The 20,538-nt window shown below is 40.0% G+C and overlaps 1 protein-coding gene across 1 annotated transcript in view; it reads right to left on the reverse strand.

The window, feature by feature from the left end:
• LOC130174222 (CUB and sushi domain-containing protein 1-like) overlaps positions 1 to 20,538 on the reverse strand; it is a 409,154-nt gene that overhangs the window by 313,930 nt on the left and 74,686 nt on the right. The window contains exon 2 of the mRNA XM_056383857.1: positions 4,071 to 4,287. Coding sequence (XP_056239832.1) covers positions 4,071 to 4,287 — 217 coding nt within the window. The remainder of the gene's footprint in view (positions 1 to 4,070; positions 4,288 to 20,538) is intronic.

Here is a 20,538-nt window from a genome sequence, read left to right on the forward strand (position 1 = left end):
AGTTACAGCTGCTGACGCATAGCTGGGGCTGGTAAGAAGAGGCCACAGATGATGGGTCAGCCCTTCTTCTATATATGAGATTTCAGCATTCCCCACACATGAGGTCCAAGGGCAGTTTGAGGGGTGGGCCGTGAGAAAAAGATATATCCTGCCTCTTCTGTGCTGCTCTTTGTGAACAGAGAGAAGCCAGTCAGCTCCTCTTGCCTTCATCCCACTGTCCATGTGGGCAGTCTGATAGGTTCATATCAGCAAGTCTTACACCATTCAACCAGAAGCTGAGAGAAGGAGAGGGTTTTAGGTCAACCGGCCGACCGCTGCCCTCTCGTAGCTCAGACACAGAATGGGAAGCAGTGGGATAATTGGAATCAGCTCTTGCATGGACAGGGTGAAATGTTTTATATAAAAACATAAGTTACAGTCCAATAAGCAAAGAGGGGATGGTGGATCTGATTCAATCGCTACTGACGCTCAGCTGGAGCTGGAGGAAGCTTTACAGGCCGGGCCGAAGCTTTGCCAGCAGTGACACACACCAGGAAGACCCCGAGGGCACAAAAGAAGGCTGGCCAGTGGTCTCAATTCAGCACTATGCTGCCTGTCTTGAGTAATGTCCACACCATTCAGAGAAGTGCTAACATCAACAGAGCAGAGCTGAGGAGAGAATGAGCCTGCACCTTCCAGCTTAGTCACTTGATCTAAATGACATTGGGAATGGGTTCACTGCAAGAGCTCAAAGCACTTAAGGCCAGAAGCTGTGTAAGCAGTTAATACACCACTCTTCTACTGATCTTTTACATTTGAGGGCTTGCAAGGGACAGAGAAGTTGAAATACTCCTGGTATGTTTGGGTCGCTGTCTGATAATGTGAGTGCCAAATAACTCCAGAGCCAATTAACACCCGCAAGTGGCAGCGACAGAGCCACCAAGCTGGCAAAAGGTTGCAAGTGCCACATCTTGCTACATCACTTGCCACTGTAGTTATCCACAACTATCTTTTTTTTCTAATTAATTAATGATGGGTGGTCCCATAATAAGCAGAAACAAACCATTGTTCCAACATTCCAACAAAAAAAATGATGAGATCTGAGAACAGCTAGGATTATAAGAAAAGCACTGAATCGGAAGGAGGAAAGATAAGAGCACATTGTTGTCCTTCTTAGCCACGGAAGGAGCAATCAGCCTGGAGGGGTCATCACACGCCACAGCTGTAGTTCTGGACAGCACTAGAAATTTCTTGTGCAGCTGTCATCTCACTTAGTGTAGGGCCTGCAGACAGCACACTCTGGTGGTTCCACTGTCTCAGCAGAAATACGCCTCGGGCCAACAACTCTGAAGACACACAGTCAGTAGGGGGTCCAAGGTGTAGTACCTGACAAGCTAGCCTTGATCATGCTGTCATCTGCAGAGTCTGGAGGCCTAATACAATCAAGTCAACTCAAGTCGAATTTCTGAGCTTATACATGCAAGATGGTGCTTCTAAGCTAAACCCCGAAATCCTGGTATTTGTCATAGAAGCTTTATGTATTTTGTGAATACATTAAGTTAAGTTGAACTGCATGTGTGATCTTAAACTGACCACAGGAGAGGCAGCCAGTTGAATAATGAGCTACGTTTTGAAAAATGAAAGGTAGAGGAGAAAAAAGAGACACAGATGGAAGCACACAGAAAAATAATTAAAAGGAGGCATTAAAAAATCTTCCAAAGATCAGTTATGGTTTTTAATTTATTTGGGAGTTTTAATTTGATTTTCATATTTCATATATTTTATCATTTTCTTATGATTTTTTTTCAGTATACTTAATCGCTATTCAAGCTCATTTCACAGACATATGAAAAGACATTTTGGGAATTAGCATAGTGAAGGATCTAATAAATATGTGTTTTGAAACAGTCCCTTGAGCCTTGAGATAATCACAGCACAGTTCAGTGAGGCTAAGCATAACATAAACCAAAAAAACCCTCTTAGTCCAGTCTGCTTGTTGCGGATCTGAAGCACAAGCAACAGGTAGAATAAGGCAGATGAGATCACAAGCAACAATGTCGCAAAAGCTCTCCCACAGAGCTGCTAAAATAATAACTAACACAAGAAGCATCAGACGGAACAAATTAGGGAAGTGATTCGCGGTTGAGTTTTGGGATTTGATTAAATACAAAATCAAACTAATCTGTAAATATCAAAACAAAATGTTTCTCTATAACAACAAACAATCTGAAACACCTGGCGACACTTTTCACAATTTTTCAGAACCATGATAACATAAATGCACAGATTTTTTATAAAGAAATGATATTCTTAAAATTCCACAGAAGTCTTGAATCCTGGACTTACCTTCCTACCTCTGCACTGATTTAGCTCATTATTTCACATAAACATCTTATAAATAATTGTTTACTATAGCCCTGACAAAGAAGCCGACAACTAGAGACAGGATCCTGACGGTGATACTTACTGTATGCCTTCACACAAACCCACCAATCATTATAGTCTGCAGTCTACACTATTCTCTTCACAGGAAAAACAACCAACATGTTCAATTCAAACACTGCCACTAACACAGCTACATAATGTTTTCAAGGAAAAACCCACTGTTATCCATAACTGCACCACCAACCTCAAACACTACTTGGTGCAGTCCCAGCTCATCCCCTCCTACATACAAGCCGAGCACTATGAATAAGCTTCCCACAGTTTGCCAGCTTTGTAGATGTCGTTCTATCTGCCTTTCTGCAACAATATTACAGTCCTACAACTCACCAAGTAGGGATGCTGCCAATTCACCAGTGACTTATATTTTCCTGTACATTCTTTTTTTCTGGATCAACGTAAAAAAAAATTAATATTTAAATGTTCCACCAATGCCATCCAGATTGGTTGTATCTGCATGTTTACGACATTACTATATTCAACTTGAAAAACAGAATAAAAAGGCACTAAAATTTGCAGTGAGGTTGACCACGTCCGATGAATGTGGACTTCACAATCTGGTCACCGTTGTTCCATCTGCCTTGTGTGTTCATGAGTTTTATCACTGTTGATGTACTAAAGTTAATATTAACTTTTATAATTTTGATAAAATACATTTTCTTGTTAAAATATTACTCTTTGTCCTTTTTCTTGCAATATCTACATTATTAATTCATGTAAAAAACTAAATGCCTCAACACTGCTTCATTGGTAAGAGTTTCAGTCACATCGTTAGCTCAATTTTCAGTTGCAGTAGAGTAAAAAGATTTCTAAATCTCTCCGTGTTAATGTGCAATGTACGAACCTGAAAATGATCCTAAAAGTTGCATACTGTCATGTCAGCAATGTAATTTCTTTAGTGTCATCTCTTTCGGAGATGATAAATTCAGTCAAATCTTTCTCCTCCTCCGTAGCATAACAACTACGCTTCTTTCTGTTTTTACGCATTGTTTCTATGTGAATTACAATTGGTGATTTCCAGGGACCTCTTCTTTAACAACCTTGATAACAACTGAAGAAGAGGACTCAGTTTGAAACACACAGCTTACATTATATGTAATATTGAAACCAATTTCTGTTTTGCTATTGCGCTATCTGCAACTTCGTGTTTTGCAAGTGTTTTTTGTTTTCAAACCCAAAGCTGTGTCTTTTCACTTGAGCTATAAATTTCCTATATCACAACAAAAACACCAATCTAAATTTTATTAAAGACGGTGTTACTGATGAAGTTTTTAGCAGAAAATAAAACACCCTTCCCGACCAGTGGAATTTCAAAGCGTATCCTTTGTTAAATCTCAGTTCAGTGGACCATGCACAAAAATGGGTGTCTCTTTTTTTTTAACTTCATCGAATTTCACAGAAAATCCACCCAAATCTGATTCTCTTCTTCGATCTTTAGTCATTGTGTCATTTTCCATCTAAATGAAATCAGAATCCAAAGCTGTGGCTTTTTGTTCGGAGGAGGTAAGATGAGTAGAGCTGAAGTGGAGGGTAGGCTATAGTCAATGTGTGAGTCAGACAGGTTCAAGGAGAAAGAGGGAAGAGAGAGATCAGAGTAACAGAAAAGCAGGAGAGAAGATCAGACTGTAAATGAAAGAATCATTTCTAACCTCATTTTCAAGTTGCCCGGTGACGGTTGTCCATCGTAAACTGATACAATATCAAAGTCTTCCTCCAGCGCCAGCGTGACAAAGGTTAGCTGGATTCGGTTCCTCTCCCCTGTTATTATCAGCCACGTACAGTTGGCGTAGTTGGGGTAGCCGTGGGGGAAACCGGGCGACTCTATGGTGCCATTCAGGCCTTGGACTACACCACCACAAGATTCAGCTGAAAGAGAGAGAGGACACAAAATCATATTAAAATACTAGGAACTCAAATTTGTATTCTGTGTTAAGACTTAGGAGACAGATCATGCCTTGTTTACACACTACTGATTTCAAAGATACAGACTTTGTCATTTTAAGCTTGTAGCCTTGTAACATTTTTAAATTCTGTACAGAGTTCGGGACAAGAAAATAAAGAGTGAATGTAGATTTTTAACACTGTGATGAAAGTTAATCATACTTTTTCTTTTTTTTTTTTTAATTGTGACCTCCAAAACCTCTAGAAATCGTGTAACGGCTTGTGCATTTGAAATAAAACACTGAGGGGAGCTTAAGTATGCGCTATGTGCCAAGTGTTACTAGATTAACAAGCCCCTGTACTTGCAGGAACTCCAACATAATGCAACACATGCCTCACATCGTCCCTTGACACTGTAGCATATGTCATGTGAAGCTTTCATGCAAAGTGCCAGAGTATGAGTGCATACTCTGTATATATCTAGATTTCATGGTACTAATCCTTTACTCCCGACAGTGTTTGTGCTGTGATCTATTGATCTCAGACCAGAAGTAACCTCCCGTGACATATACGTTCATACCCACTTAATCATGTACTGTTGTTTTACACATTAAATATTCAAACATGCAGACATAAGAGCTTATACAACCCTTACACTGTCCTCTCATCACACTGAATAAACAAACAGAGTTCAAATCTTTTACATTAACTACATGTACTCACACACACACACACACACACACATACAGTGCATCCTGCTACTGAGCCAGCTCATATGCAACTATTTTCTTAGCGAAAAACATTGTTAAAAAATCATGTTTTTCTGAAACATATCTGCCAGATTGTGCATTCTCAACATTTCTGAACATCCCAACAAACAGATTAAGTTCTTTAATGTAGCACACAAATTGTTACATTGAAGTATTCTTTCAAAATCTGTGCTGTGGTTAAGTATAATTATTATTATGCAACTAAAACCACTCATTTAAATTTCTTTTAAAGTTAGACAAGCGTCATGTTCATAAAATATAAAATGTCTCTACTGAAAACTAGCATGAAGTGGGATATGATCTGGTGCCATGGGTAAGTGCTTATACGCTCTTCCAACACCTTTTCTTTTATCTGTGCCATTTGAGCAGTATTTTCAGCACATGATATTTCCACTGAGTGTCAGTCACTACTGAATACTTGCATTTGAATGTATTTGACAGGAGCTATACAGTATTTGCACAGACACATACACAGAAGAACAGACTCCACAGAGCTAGCTAAGTTTTGAAGTATTTATGAATAGCTTTTAAGTGTAAAGTTCAGCTGGAGAAAAAAGGCAGTAAATTAATAATAAAGCAGTTCTTAAAGCTGCCAAAAGTTAAGCTAATGTGTAACAAATCTGGTAAAAGCTACATGTAACTGCAGTGGATAAAAACAAGCCGGAATCAACGAGAACTGAACAAAAGAAGATCAAAACGTATTGCAGCTAAAACATACTATGTGAGGAAGGCCAATGCTAACTAAAGCAAAACAAAACTCTGTAAAAGCTAACCAAACACTGACAAAAATGTTATTACGCAAAATATAAGAAAAAAAAAGGCTAAAAGGATTTAATGGAAAAAAGCAGTATGCAACTTCCAGTTTCCACAGTTTGTTCAGCTGCATCAAAGGCACAACAGTGAAGTATGATGTGAAAAAGTGAAACACCAAGAGAAAAATAAAAGACAATCAGGGTTTAAGGATCCCCCACAATGGCACATTGTGCCTCGAGTCTCTGAGTCTTCACTCTCCTCCTCCCTCATTTACAGACTTTACCTTCACTTCTCTCCTCTCTCCTCCAGCTTTCATCTCCTGCTACTCTCTCCTTGACAAACACTTCATACAGGTTACTCCTAAACCTACTAGAATATACAGGGCACGTAGCACGGTGTGTGTGTGTGTGTGTGTGTGTGTGTGTGTGTGTGTGTGTGTGGCCAACATGAAAGCCAGCAGTAATTGTTTCTCAGATAGCGACGGTTATTGATTTATTAACCTTATATCACTGAGAACACACACTCTCTTTCACACACATACAGAAATGTGTTGTACACTCCATACACAACTATCTACTAGGTCACAATCTAGTCAACCAACTGCTAACAAACTATGTGTGTGTCTGTTTCTGTGTGTTTTTTGTCATTTTCCATCAAAATGAGATCAGAACTTGCTCATTGTGCACATACCAGATGTTCTTGTTTGTCTGAAGTAACACAAGGCACACAAACATATGTAAATACCTATACACAGGCCCAAACGGACAAGCTGGCAGCAACAGAGACGCACACATGTACAGTATGTGTGCTCACACACGCACATACATAAACTTCAAACCATCTGGAGTGTCCAGATTAATTTCAGATTGTTCTCCACTGTCTTTCCAACCCAATTCACCTCTCCCCCTCAGCCGTCTTTGTGTCTGTCTCTCATTCTGTCTCCAGTTGTCTCTCTCTTCCTGTCTGTGGTCTCTTCTGCTGCCAGATCCCCCTCTGCCCACTTTTGAACAGATGGGATAAGTAGAATTCAGCGGATATTTGCATCATACCGGATGCCACATTGCAGCACCATACTTGGGGCATTTCAGTAAAAAGTGTTTTGCGTAGCCTCTTTGTTGATGTAGCACTGAGTTCTTCCCCCCTTTAGTTTTTTCATGTTTAGATTTTGCTCCTCTTGGCTGGAGAGACGGTCCAGTAATTGAAAACCATATGGTCAGTCCTTCTAACAGCTGTCCATGTGAACAAGACAACAAAGCACTGTCATTTCTTACTTCTTACTTTCTTAGAAAAAAAGAGTCTACAGTCAGCATGCTAACATGCTCAAAATGACAATGCTGATCTTTAGCAGACGACACCCGACTATACCTATCATTCCCACCAGATGATCCCACTGTCTCGGACATATCCATATGGATGAAGGAATGCACCTTAAACTAAATCTCTCTAAGACTGAACCCCTGGTCATTCTGGCCCTCACCGTATCAATATCAAAATCAACTCTTCATCTCTTACCCCAACCAAGGTCAAAGAAACCTGGGTGTCATGTTTGATGGCCAGCTATCCTTCTCCACCTGTGTTGCATCCATCTCCCAGTCATGCCCCTGTGCCCTTTACAACATAAGAAAAATCAGGCCTTACCTGACTCCATGTTTATCGCTCACCTCGACTACTGCAATGCCTGAAACGTCACTCCACTACTCATCGACCTACACTTGCTACCCATGGCTGCCCGAATCAAATTCAAGTCACTAACACTTTCCTTCAGAGTGACTTCTGGGTCTGCACCCATCTACTTGAACTCGATCATACAGGCTTATGCACCTTCTCTGCCACTGTGTTCCTCCTAGGATTTTGTCGTGTGCCATTGCCATTGCTGCACACAAGGCAATCGCTGTGGAGACTGTTCTTGTTTGTGGTTCTTTGATGATGAATGAGCAGGGGCAGCCCCCTCTATTTTCAATAATCTCTTGAAAACTCATCTCTTCCGAGAGCACCCCCTCTCCTCACACCTCTAACAATGTAACATGCCTAACTAGCACTTACTATGCACTTTCTGTGGACTTATTTACTTGATCTCCTTGCACCTATTTGATAGATTTAGTACTTCCTACTTACACCAAGGTCTCCTGAAGCTTTAGTGTTGTCCTTCACTTGTAAGTCACTTTGGATATGGTTTTGGAGATGTCTGCCAAATGAATAAAAACATCCAGCACCTGTTAATGGAGGCCACCAGTCAGCTGATGAGTGGCGAACTCTATCATAACGAATACTGTGCCTTGAAACACAAAGTGCTGTTTTCATCTGCGTGGCACAAAACATGTACTGTCTATTGTTTTAATTATCAGAGCCTGCCGACTAATTTGATGGGAAAAGGTTAGACAGACACATTTAAATCTGTGTAATTTTGGTGTGCTGGTCTGTCTAGTTGTCAGGGTAACAGATTAGAAATAATGTAGATACTCACAAAAACGCAGCAAGAGTAATTATTCATTTCTTCCCATGTTTTCCTCTCTCTGTATCCATCCTCCTCTCCCATCGTGCCCTTCTTCTGACTTCACATGCCTTTGACATGTTAACATATACATTTAATTATATTAGCTCTGACTTCTTTTAAGTTTCCTAAGTGTAATGAGGTGAAATGTGGTGACTGCCCTTTCAACATCTAGCTGTGTATAAGACAGAAAAAAAAATGAATGTGAATGTGTATGTTAGATAAATGGATCTGTGTGTTTATAAGTAGTATGTGAACTAGCAGCTGCAGACAAATGTGGGTAAAAACATGCTGCCATATGCCCATGTGTGCTGTGCACTCATGCAACCACCAACACGAATGTTAACACACGCACTGTGTCAGTCTACATTAAAACACAGGGCTTAATCTTAAATGTATGTTTTGCTTGATTTATAACCCACAAGCTTTGAGGCTTTCCCCCTGTTTTTTATGTTTCATGCGCAGGTTTGCAGGGCTGCACACTGATACTGCTGCTTGAGGATTTTTCCATATCTTAGAGGTATTCCCACGAGTGGCATGCCACATCCTCAGCAATCAAACCAAAGCAACTCAATTCTCAACCTCTTCCACTCGCACAATAAAGAGATGTTAGACATCTCCACTGCAGAAAAATTATTTCTTAATCATTTTTGCCCAACAACCCAGACTAAGTCTGCATTGTTCTGTAATGGATTGGATCAGTGCAGAGATCTACATAACAGTCAGACAGATTGTTAAATTTTAGGTGCTGAGCAGCAGCGGAGAGGTGGAGTGCTATGGTCGAACCTGACCCCAAGGTCCCTAGCTCATAAATCAAATACTGGCCTTCTCTTTCCATGGCGTGCTGAGCCACAAATCAAATGCATCTTTCTAAGTTACGCTGTGTAGAACTATTGACTGCAGTGATTCAATGTCGGCTATGAAAAAGTAGAGAGGAGAGGAGAGGAGAGGAGAGGAGAGGAATTTGTTTTCTGTTTTTCTGGTATCCTTGTTTTTGTTCCCTTTCGCCTCTTCCCCACCTCTTCTCAAGTAACCCCCACACCCCCTCTTTTTCATTATCTCTTTGTCAGAGTCATTGTTTCTCTCCCACATCATGTTTGTCTCGCTGCAACCCTCCATCTCTCTCCGTCTTCCCTCTCCATCTCTTTCTCTCTCCAACCTTATGTCCATCCTTGCTCTCTTTATTACACCGGTATTATCACCATCCCTGTAACTCTCTCCGTGCATCTTTTCCTCCCTGCAGCTTAATTCGTTTCTCTCTATCTGTTTCCACAGCTCTCTGTCATCATCCCGCTCCTCCCTTTCTGCTGTCTACCTCTGTCCTGCTCTGTCATCCCTTCATCCCTCCCGCTCTCTTTCCATCCCCCTTTTCACCACAATTATCTCTGTATTAGTATCATGGCATCTCTCCCTAAGTGTCATTACGTCTCTTCCTCACTTTCTCACTATTATTATCGCTATGTCATATTGGCGCTGTCCTGGTGTCATTATATCTATCCCTCTGTGTTTCCTCTCTTATCCTGCTAGAGTGTTCGGTTGTTTTTATTCCACCCACTCACCTCCTATATTTATCACACAAAGAACAAATACCGCAACCTCTCTCTGTCTGTCTTTCTCTCTCAATCGCCATTTCTCACGCTCGCTGTCAGCCCACTGTCAAACAGTTTAAGTAAATGGGACTGCAGTTTGATTCGAGCGTTTGGGCCATTTAACTGGTGCTCAGTGGGGATAAAAGCAGGTCTCTGGAAAATAATACGAAAGTCCATCTATGCAGTTAACTACTCTGAAAATAGTTTTGAGAAAGAGATTGTGTCCTCCTGTGAAAGCAATTACTCCAAACACTTATTCATCAGTTTGAACTTCTTGCATCCATCACGACTCTGAAGAGTTCGTCAGTGCAACTTGTTTCAGTATAATTTTTTACTGCAAATGAATTTGTTAACCAGTTAAGAGAAACTGGTTTTGAAGGCATATCCTTAAATTAGAAACTGCCTGCAATTTCACCTCCATGTGTTCTACTTTTTTGGGCTGAAATCACACTGTGCAAAGTTTGCTTGTGCTGGCCAGTAAACATAGTGTGAAAATCATGTAAGTGCAAGCTGGCAAACTAATAAACGCTGAACAAACAGTGCTGAAAATTCTACCACGCCTCTCATTACACTTCAATAAGTTGATCAAAGAGCGTGTTTGTCCAATACAAGATTAATATACTTGTCAGGTGTAAATGAGATGCACATTAAAAAAGAGGTTAAAACAGGAAATTTAATCTATAGTGAAGGTGGTGAGCTAAACGAATGGTGACGACAAGACATGCCCAGTCACCGGTCACCATGACAACCACAGGAATGGAGAAGAGACATGCATCATACTCACTATGACACACACACACACACACACACACACACACACACACACACACACACAAATACATAAACAAACCCAAAGAGACACACAGGGAGAATCAAGGCTATGTCCGGAGTAAATCCCAAACACTGTCAGCACGGAATAGGGTTTGCTGTCTGAAGATAGCACAGATAGGTAGGATGGATGGTGTGTTTGTGTGTGTACGAGTGTGTACGTGTAAGTAAGAAAGGGAGACACGATCAAAGACAGAAGCAGACCACAATAAGGACAAAGTGAGAGGCAGGGAGGTGCACAGGAAAGAATTGCACGTGATTAGAGACCTACTTGTATTTGCATGTGCGTGTGTCTGCCTGTGTATCGTAAAACATTATCTTCATGTTTCATCATTTTCGCTTTGAAAAACAAACAGATTGACTTTCTGAGGGAAGCCACCACTCTGCATCTGTAATCAATCATCCTTCAACATACTACTCAACTTCATGTTGTGAATTGAATGAAAAGGAAATGATTGAAGGGATTCAAATCAAAATGAAGCACTGAAAACAAATCTTTAACAAACTTAAGAAAAACAATAAATTGAGAGTACACCCTTGGCCTCACTACTGCCTTTGCTTTGCCCTGTCATAACCGTGAAGCTACACGCAATACATCTTTCAACATGTTTTACAAATCATGATTGATGTGTTTTTCAGAGCACATATTACTATACTCTGTAGACATGGTTGCTCATAGGCACCAGCTGAAATTCTGTCATTCCATTATTTGTATTTGCTTCAACAGTCTCAGTAGAGCAGCCCATGCTTGTTTGTTTGGGGGATTGGGAACTACTGTCAGTCCAGTGAAGCCAAAGCACTGGGGGGCAATTTTATGAAGTGATGGCAAATGCAGTGCAGAACACTGCCTCAACGACAGCTCATTACCAAATGTGTCGTCACAGTGAAGAAAAGAGTCCCACAGATTGGAAATTTTAGGGTCAAATGTTTAAAATGACATAACTTGCTGCCATATCTAAGACAGAAGTGTGAGTGAGACAGGCTGCATGCACTGCTTATTTGTCCATGCTGCTCAGAGACCAGTAGTCAAAAGGGACTTTGACAGCTCCCAGCTGTAAACGTGTAGTAGACCCAAAGATGAATAAGACAAAACACCCAGTCCTTAGTATGACTATTTTGGATAAGATACAGCACACAACACAGGTAATTTTAGAGTACATCTGACACAGTTCGCAATCAATAGCTGCTATCAATTTAAAAGTTCTGGAGAGATGGAAACAGTGATTCTCAACAGTGCAAAATGACTTGACTTTTAAGGTCTCACATTGGCTTTAACCCTTTAATCTTCATCTTGGAAGATCTTTAGGGCCTCTTATTATATTATTTGTTTTAAATGTGCCCTGCATCAGTTTAGACAGCACTCCTTACCTACTATTTCTTGAAGTGCATGTACCTCCATTTTTACTGGCCCAGACAATGACCATGTTATTTTTAAAGGTTCCACGAGAAGTATCAGAAATTACTTTTTGCCACTTGGGGGGCACAGGAAGGACTTGAATCAACATATTTTCAATTGATATGATGAACCTGTTAGCAGTTGCCTATTTACAAGTCAAGCAGATCCAAACCAACATTTAATTGGAGTCATGTTTCTGTCCACTTTTAGAATGCAATCCAATATTCACTCTCTTTTAGCTCTGCTATTGTTCTCCACCAACTCCTGAGGGAAATATTTGGCTGTTAACTGCTCTGCTACATTGACATTCGCTGCTCAGCAGGTAGTGCACAGAGGTTTTTAAAGATTTTCGCTGGAAACAGCTGCCTGCTACAGCTGGAAATGGCACAATCAGAGTTGTGATAGTGAATCAAAAACATTGCTGGCCTCAAAACCAAAACTCTATAAAGCTTTGTAGAACTAAGGGGAACTTCCCTTAGAGTCAGGTGGTAATTGTCCATGAGTTCTCCACCGCAAGTGACCCGTTTCCCATTACACACAGTAAGAATTTCCATTGTTGTTATAAAAATACAGATTATGGCTGCTTTAACAGCAGTTGTAGCCGTAGAGGTCACTTGCATCAACACAGTTGTGTCTTTCCACCAAAGTAAAGTTCTGTGTATTGCTTTTAGAGTTTGAGTTTCCTGCAGTTTAAACTGTCAAACTCTCCACGCCCGAGTTTTCCTCAACACCGTGTAGCGGTGCTCCTGAGTCAATGAAGGGGAAACACACAGATATGCACAGAGCCGTCTAAGTAGAAAAGATGTGACAATGAAAATCACTGATGCCCCACTAGCTTGCAGTGTTATTGCTGAAAAAGGAAGCAGTGTGCTCAATATTTAACTTACCCTTGGGATAAGCTAAAAAACAAAAAGAAAAAAAGCCTATGAAGTCTTTTGCATTCCTCAAAAGTCGACCTGTGAATGTGATACGGATAGCACAGAGTCAGCACACACATACACACATACTCCAGCAGAAACACACTTTAGAATCTTCTGCGGTCAAGGCGAGGTGGGAACATCAAATCCATGAACTCAGCAATCCACTGAACGTGTGTCAGAGCGCAGCAAAGCAAAATTGGTGCTGAGAGCATGCAATGGTAAGCAATCCTCTGCATATATGTTTGTGTGTTGTGCATGTGCATGGCTTTAGGTGTATTTAGTGTGTATCTATATGTGGTAAACTGTACTGTTATGCTGAGATGTTTTAATTTAAACTGTAGATGGCGGTGAGGACAGGGTCACTTTCATAGCTGACAAAACAAGAAAAAACACACACACATACACACACACACACACACACACACACACAAACACACGCACTTCCACAGCACCTGAAAACCACATACATGAATCACTTTTTTCTATTTACTATTTTCTGTTTTTTTCTCCCTCTCACATTCTCTTTCTCTAACTTCTTTTCTTCATCTCTCTCTCTTTCTCAATAAAGATATTTTTCCCTGACAGTGGAAATCAATTTCTCATTTCATCTGACAATAATACTGTTTTTACTGCAAACGAAAAACAAATTAATGTGGTCCTGTACCCCAGTCCCTATGACAGTTAGCAAGAGGTTTCTTTGTTTTTTTTTTCTTTTTTCTAAATGAAAACATCACCAATTTGCTGCTGTTTTTTTGCCTTTAATCCATCACAGCTTTATTCCTTAAAGACACCTTAATCTGTTTTGTCAAAGTTTTTGTTTGTGATTTCATTGTGTGAAGTTGAGCGGTTTCATATCAATTATGTTATGCTTTACCTACTGTTAATTATCTGGCCACAACAGGGAGAAATAAAAGTCTCCTGACACATGGCACATGACAAACATCAATGTCACATCCTTGTTTTCTTATTTACAACATCTTAGTAGTTACCAGACAGCAGGCAGGAAATTTTAAACTGCAGTCTGCAAATACACGCACATTCATAAAAATCATAAAATGTGTAAGAAAAGAAGAAAGAAGAAAAAGATTACCCACACTTACACAACTAAATGAGTAATTACATGAAATGACAAATGTTTCTTTTAACAAGTTAAGCCACACACACACACACACACACACACACACACAGGAAAAGAAGAAATGAAAAACCAAATTATACCTTCATAAAGAACTAACTAGTTCAGGTTTGTCCATATAATATTATGATAATTTCTATTAGAATCTCTCCCTGCTGTGAAAAAGATTCGCTTATCTTCTCTGCTATCTCTTTCACTCTCATATCTTTTTTTCAACCATGAAACAACCATAATAACAGTATGCATTTTACGGTCTATGATTTATATTTTATTTATTTAGTTATGTATCGCTATTGCTTCTAAACTTTTTTATGCCAATGATAAGTTTAACACTTCACTGTGAGATTACAGTAACATAAGCACTGTCTGCCTGTTCACCTCCTGCAGCTGGAGGATATTTTAAATCTCATTAAACTGAAACAATTATGTTAAATGTCCACGGTAAATTATTCTTTCAATTCTAACTAAAATCCGGTCGCAGTCATTTTTTCTGGTCTTCTGTCCACCCCTCCATCTTCTCTTTGTTCTTTCTTTCACTTGTTATTTTTTTTAACTGAGGATTTGATCCAATGTTAGTGTTCACACGTTTTTTCAGCAATATTTATGACTTTAGAAAAAGTGAATTTAATCAGTTTTTAAGCCACAGTTATGTTTTTTGATTTTTATTTGATCTTCTCTTTAACCCTTTATTTTTTGAGTTGGAGAAACATTCAAAAGGTCCTAGAATTTTCACACACACACACACACACACACACACACACACACACACACACACACACACAGATGGCTGATCTAGTTTCTATTTTACCTTTATTCCAGAGTCAGAGTGAAATGAACACCTCTACTGCCAATGAGTCAAAGTCCAGTTGACAACCTAACCTCATATAATCTAGGTGTTTGTTACAGATGTGACCTTTTTTCATACAGTAACTGCTTCTAATGATGTCATTGGAAAGACATAAAACACAGTTTCTTTGAGCCCCAGACCAAATAAAGAAACCAAATTGGTAGATAGAAATCTATTTATTATAAGGGTCTGAGGGTATGAACGACTGTGACTTCTTGTCTGCCTGCTCTCCTGTAAACCCAACTGTCCACCAATTATATGGCAAAAAGCCAAATGACTAAAAGAAATCATTCTCCATGTGTTTCACGAGCAGATTGTAATTCGATGAATGTGGCAGGTGTACAAAGGGAGGCTGTTACAGGTGAAGGAGGGCCTTTTCTTGTCTTTGTTTCTAACGCATCATCAGCACTTTAAAAATCATAAACCTCCAGAATTCAATCAAAATTGGGCTGTTCTTACAACATGCACAATTACATTTGCAGATATAAGCCTTCAGGACCGTAACATTTATCTTTCAATGATGAATTATACACTGGATGTTTTAGGAAAAAAAAATAATTTGGTAGAAATTATGCCTTTAAGCCTGGGCTGTTACCATCCTAAACCACTGTATGTCGTTTTTAAACTGATGGCCAGAGACGGGTAATTTGGTTTTAAATAATTCAGCTTCCTTTCTCCAGTGAAATTAATTGGGTTCTGTCAATTCTAGTATTTACCTAATTAGCTTAACCTGAAACGGCTCAGTATTTTAAAGTTCTAACCAGGCTTTTACTGGAGGTAAGGGGGAGTTAGCAGGAAAAGGAAGTATATCCCTGTAAATTCACTCTGTCAGGGCTTTTCTTTATAGGTCTGCGTTCCTGTTTTTTTCTGTGTGCCTGTCTCTTGAGTTTATTGGTCCCTGTGGATTTCTGTGTCTCCTGTGTATATGAGAGAGGGCGAGACAAGAGGTGAGGGAGATGGATAGAGACAGATAGAGATGCTCTGCAGGGCGATTTGTGTAATAACTGCATGTGTGTGACAGTGCCCTGTTTAAATACATGCAAGCATCTCTCTCACACACACACACACACACACACACACACACACACACACACACACACACACACACACACACACACACACACACACACACACACACACACACACACACACACACACACACACAAAAAAGTCAAAACAGCAGCTGCTGTCCCATGGTTTTGATTCAAGGGTGTGTTGGCCAACTGGCCACCACAGAAATGGACACACAGCCACAGGTCTCTGTAGAAACAACGCTGGAGAAAATGAATGAGTGAGTGTGTGAGTATGCAGATATATGTATAAGGCTGACGCATAAAGGCAGAAGGGCGAAATACAAGATCAAACGAAAGATATTTCTAGAAAATACCTGGAATTTTTAATTCAGAGAGACACACAAAAAAGAGAAACACAATAAAGGGGAGAGGTAGGGATGAATATACACCATGATCAGGGAGAGAGGTAAGAGTACAGGAGAGAAAGCAAGAGAGGGAGATGCAGCTCTTTGCATCTATATATTTGCCCCTGGGGCTCTAATACTCTATATGCTGCAGTATGCTTTGTTATTCATCTGTAGGGACACTGATGTTTCACATGAGCTAGCAGGTTGTGTGTGAGAGACATGCATGGCAAGAGTGAACAGGAGGTGCTCTTCTGTGTGCCTCCTGTGCAAGAGGCAAACAAAGAGTTAAGAATGGGAAAATACTGGAGATGTAGCAACACAGAAAGACAAAATGAAGGATAGAAAGAGAGACAGAGTAAAAGTTGATGCACCAAAGAAAGGTTGACAGATGGAATAAAGGACAAAGTAAAGGACAGAGGGAAGTCTGCTTCATCCAGGCAAATAAAACACATTTCATGCTAACATTATTTTCTGAGTTATTCACACAGGAGTAAGAAATTGTAATGAAAAGGTTGAAGAATAGAAAGAAAGAAAGAAAGAAAGAAAGAAAGAAAGAAAGAAAGAAAGAAAGAGGGTTAGTTGCAAGGTTTTGTCTAATATTTACATCCTTTAAAAAAATGGCAACTCTTGCTGTATTACAAAGTTAAAGCATCCAAGGAGAGATGAATCGAGGGCAACTGGACTCGACTACAGATACATTCACATCTCCTCCAAGAGGCCTCTTTAGTTCCGAAGAGGCTTCAGTTCTGAAAAAAGCCAAGACCGGTTCCCCTCATCAACTTTTCTTGGATAACCATGACCTGGATGACTAAGAATCTTTATGGGTGAGCAACTTCCTTGATTGGCTATCCAAGTCAAATCAAGTAAAAAGAGAAAATGAAACAGAATTGTATACAACAAAAAATTATATTGTACGTACTCAGTTAAAGTATCAAAGCTTAGTGGTTATAGGAGATAAAAAATGCTTAAACTGTTTTGATTATTTCACATTAAACCTTTTTTTTTCCCTTTATTGATATTCTTTGTCGGTGCTCTTCTCTCTGGTTTGAAGTGGACAGAGCTCTGTGCACCAATCAGGACTGAGCAACATTTGAATCTAAATGTGATGACAGTTGAAGGGTTGGCACTTGTCAATATAATCTTATGAAACCACATCCATAAAGTTCAGCAGACTAGCTGGGCTTTGACTGTAAAACTCTTTCTAAATTTGATCTAATTACGTTTTTTTTCCTCAAACTTTCATTGCTGCACATTTACTAATGAATGTTTAATGTTGTAGAAAAATGCATCAGATTTGAAACCGAGTTTTCAAGGATGCTAAACAGAGTACTTGCTTGCAGTAGTGAATACATGCTACTTTAAAGTTTCAAACCGTGGCAAATTCCTTTATGATAGCATACTGGAGAAATGTCTAATGTGTCATATATAAGGAATACACTGACATAATGTCACGCCAAAACAGATTACCCACAGCAATCTTGCACTGGTGAAATAGTACATTAGCTTGCTGCAAGTGGATAATTTCCTGTCTGCGTGAGTTCAGTCATGTTATTGCTTGCACTGACATCACTAGACCAACATTTCCAACAGGAATGCGGCAAACAGGAAGACGATGTCAACACAAATTAGTTTGGTCAGTGTCGTCTGGTATCAAAAAAAGAAATTATGCCTCTGTATGCTAAGACCACATCTTATTTCAGAAAATGTACTGTTTTCTGTGTATTGGAGTTTGCTGTTAACAGCATACACATCGAAGTCGCAGATCATACACAACTACAAGCGCATCAAACGTAATTATTCTTACCAGTATTTGTCATTTACAAATGCTTGTATTATGTACGAGGGCCTTTGCATTTCAGTTGATGACATTCTGTATCTATCTGGAGGCAGCAACAGGTATGTGCGTTCCATCTGCAGCCTATAATTTTAAGAGTAGTGCACATTTTCAAAGCCACTCATACTACCCATCTTTGAATAAATTTTGCTGAACTACCACCCAAACTGATTCACACTTGTTGCATGTTTGGGACAGTATGTATTTGTGCTTTGAGTCTCTGCTCCTCCTGATAAAGCACATCAGTTTCCTCATGGGAGAGTGCTGGGCTCTTTTCTCTATTACAAAATGTCAGTGTGTGCTGGGAGCACGCTGCTGTTCATCGGGATGAGAGCAGCTGATCTGATTGTTCATGATTGATACAGATAATTTATTCCTCCTAATCCAGCCTCCTTTGCATCACCGCTGCAGGTGCACTGCTGGAGCACTACAGCCTCTGGTCATGAAATTACCAAAAATCCGTCAGTCACGGCCAAGTGCGCAAGTGCAATGAATTTGGCTCACAGAAATAGGGGCCTCTGAGGAAGTAGAAGAGGAGGTTGAAGGAGGAGGAGAGAGAGTGAGACGTTGAATAAAAGTGGAACATGGAGATAGAAGAGGGAGAAACTGTTGTCTCGTTTCAAAGGGAGAGGGGGGGAAAGGGAGAAAGAGAGAGAACACAAAGAGTGAAACCCCCTTTCCCATCTCACAGGAAGAAATGAAAACTTGTGTCGTTACCAGGGAGGGTGCTTTTATTCTGGTGTTTCTATAGCAACAGTTTCTATGTGCCCATTTTACCGACCTGCAGAGTTATTATTATGCAACGTGTGAAAAAAACACACACAAATGCCAGAAACAATATGATTATTAGCAATCATGCCAAGACAGACATCATTTTTAACCCACCATCATCCGACATACACAGAGCACTGGCTGAGATACACACACACACACACACAGACACACACACACACTCTAAACAGGCAAACACACACAGTGGTGCATGGGACAAGTTTAACATGACATGACATGTTCCCTCTATGGGCCTCCTCAGAAAGAAGGAGGGAAGGTGACGAAGGATTTAACAGGCAGCACAATGTGAAATGAAATATTCAGAAAAATGGCAATGAGATTTTTTTATTTTCTCTGGCTGTAGCTCACTGTTCATATCTTAATTTCTTTTCATCTGTGTTACTTTGTCTTCCCATCCCTAGCTCTTTGAGTATGTGTGTGTTCTAATCTGTATCTGTACCTTTGTGTATCTGTTTGTGTGCTTGTGTGTAGCTATATATCCTGTATGATCGTGGCACGTTGTCATTTTCAGGAAGACAGATCGAGACAGAGAAGCATTACTGAGAACCAGGGACATCCATCTCCTACAGTCTGTGTGTGTGTGTGTGTGTGTGTGTGTGTGTGTGTGTGTGTGTGTGTGTGTGTGTGTGTGTGTGTGTGTGTGTGTGTGTGTGTGTGTGTGTGTGTATGTGTGCATGTGGGGGTGTGCAAAAGCTCACAACTCAACAAATTACGTCACATTCATGCATGATTTAGTGAGGGATTTTAAACATACACACATGCGCACAGGATCATTAAACTCAGCGGATGCTGCGTTTTGCCTTCAGCACTTCCCATGACAGCAGCATCCCATCAACAGTCTCACCTAACCTTTTGTTGCTGCAGTAATCAACAATTAACAATCTGTTAGAAAGACAAGAAAAAGACGAGCAGAGCGACAGAGAGGAAGTGCTGGGGTGAGGCAGTGATAGAGAAAATAAATAAGCAAATAAATAAATAAATACAGTATATGAGAGTAGGGAGGGAGAGAAGACACACACACACACAGGTCAAATGTATCACGCCTACTCAGCATAAATCGTTCTACATGACAGGCTATTGTGATTAGCCTATTAAAGGGACAGTAATCATTTTAACATGAATGGCATCCTATTGAGTTTAAACATTTAAAATACATTTAAGAGCTGCTACAAGGTTCAAGGAACCAAAGCAAACACACTGTGGCTTTGACCTTACATTTGACTCTATAAACTCCATAGAATCAAGAATCAGGGAACACAAAATTGTCTTTAACAAAATACAAAAAACAAAAAAAATTCACAACGTTCACATCCAGACTAAAAAAACACAAGAATCAAGTGAACTTAAAGCAGAGCCTGCTTCAGCCTTCCTGTGATTTTGGTCTCAGGGGTGTCTGACTCCTGAGGAGCATGACATCCTGTCACCATCGCCACCCTCAGCATTATGCATGAACCTCCCTCT

This window comes from Seriola aureovittata, chromosome 1, assembly GCF_021018895.1.
Source record: "Seriola aureovittata isolate HTS-2021-v1 ecotype China chromosome 1, ASM2101889v1, whole genome shotgun sequence".
In the NCBI taxonomy this organism is placed as follows: Eukaryota; Metazoa; Chordata; class Actinopteri; order Carangiformes; family Carangidae; genus Seriola; species Seriola aureovittata.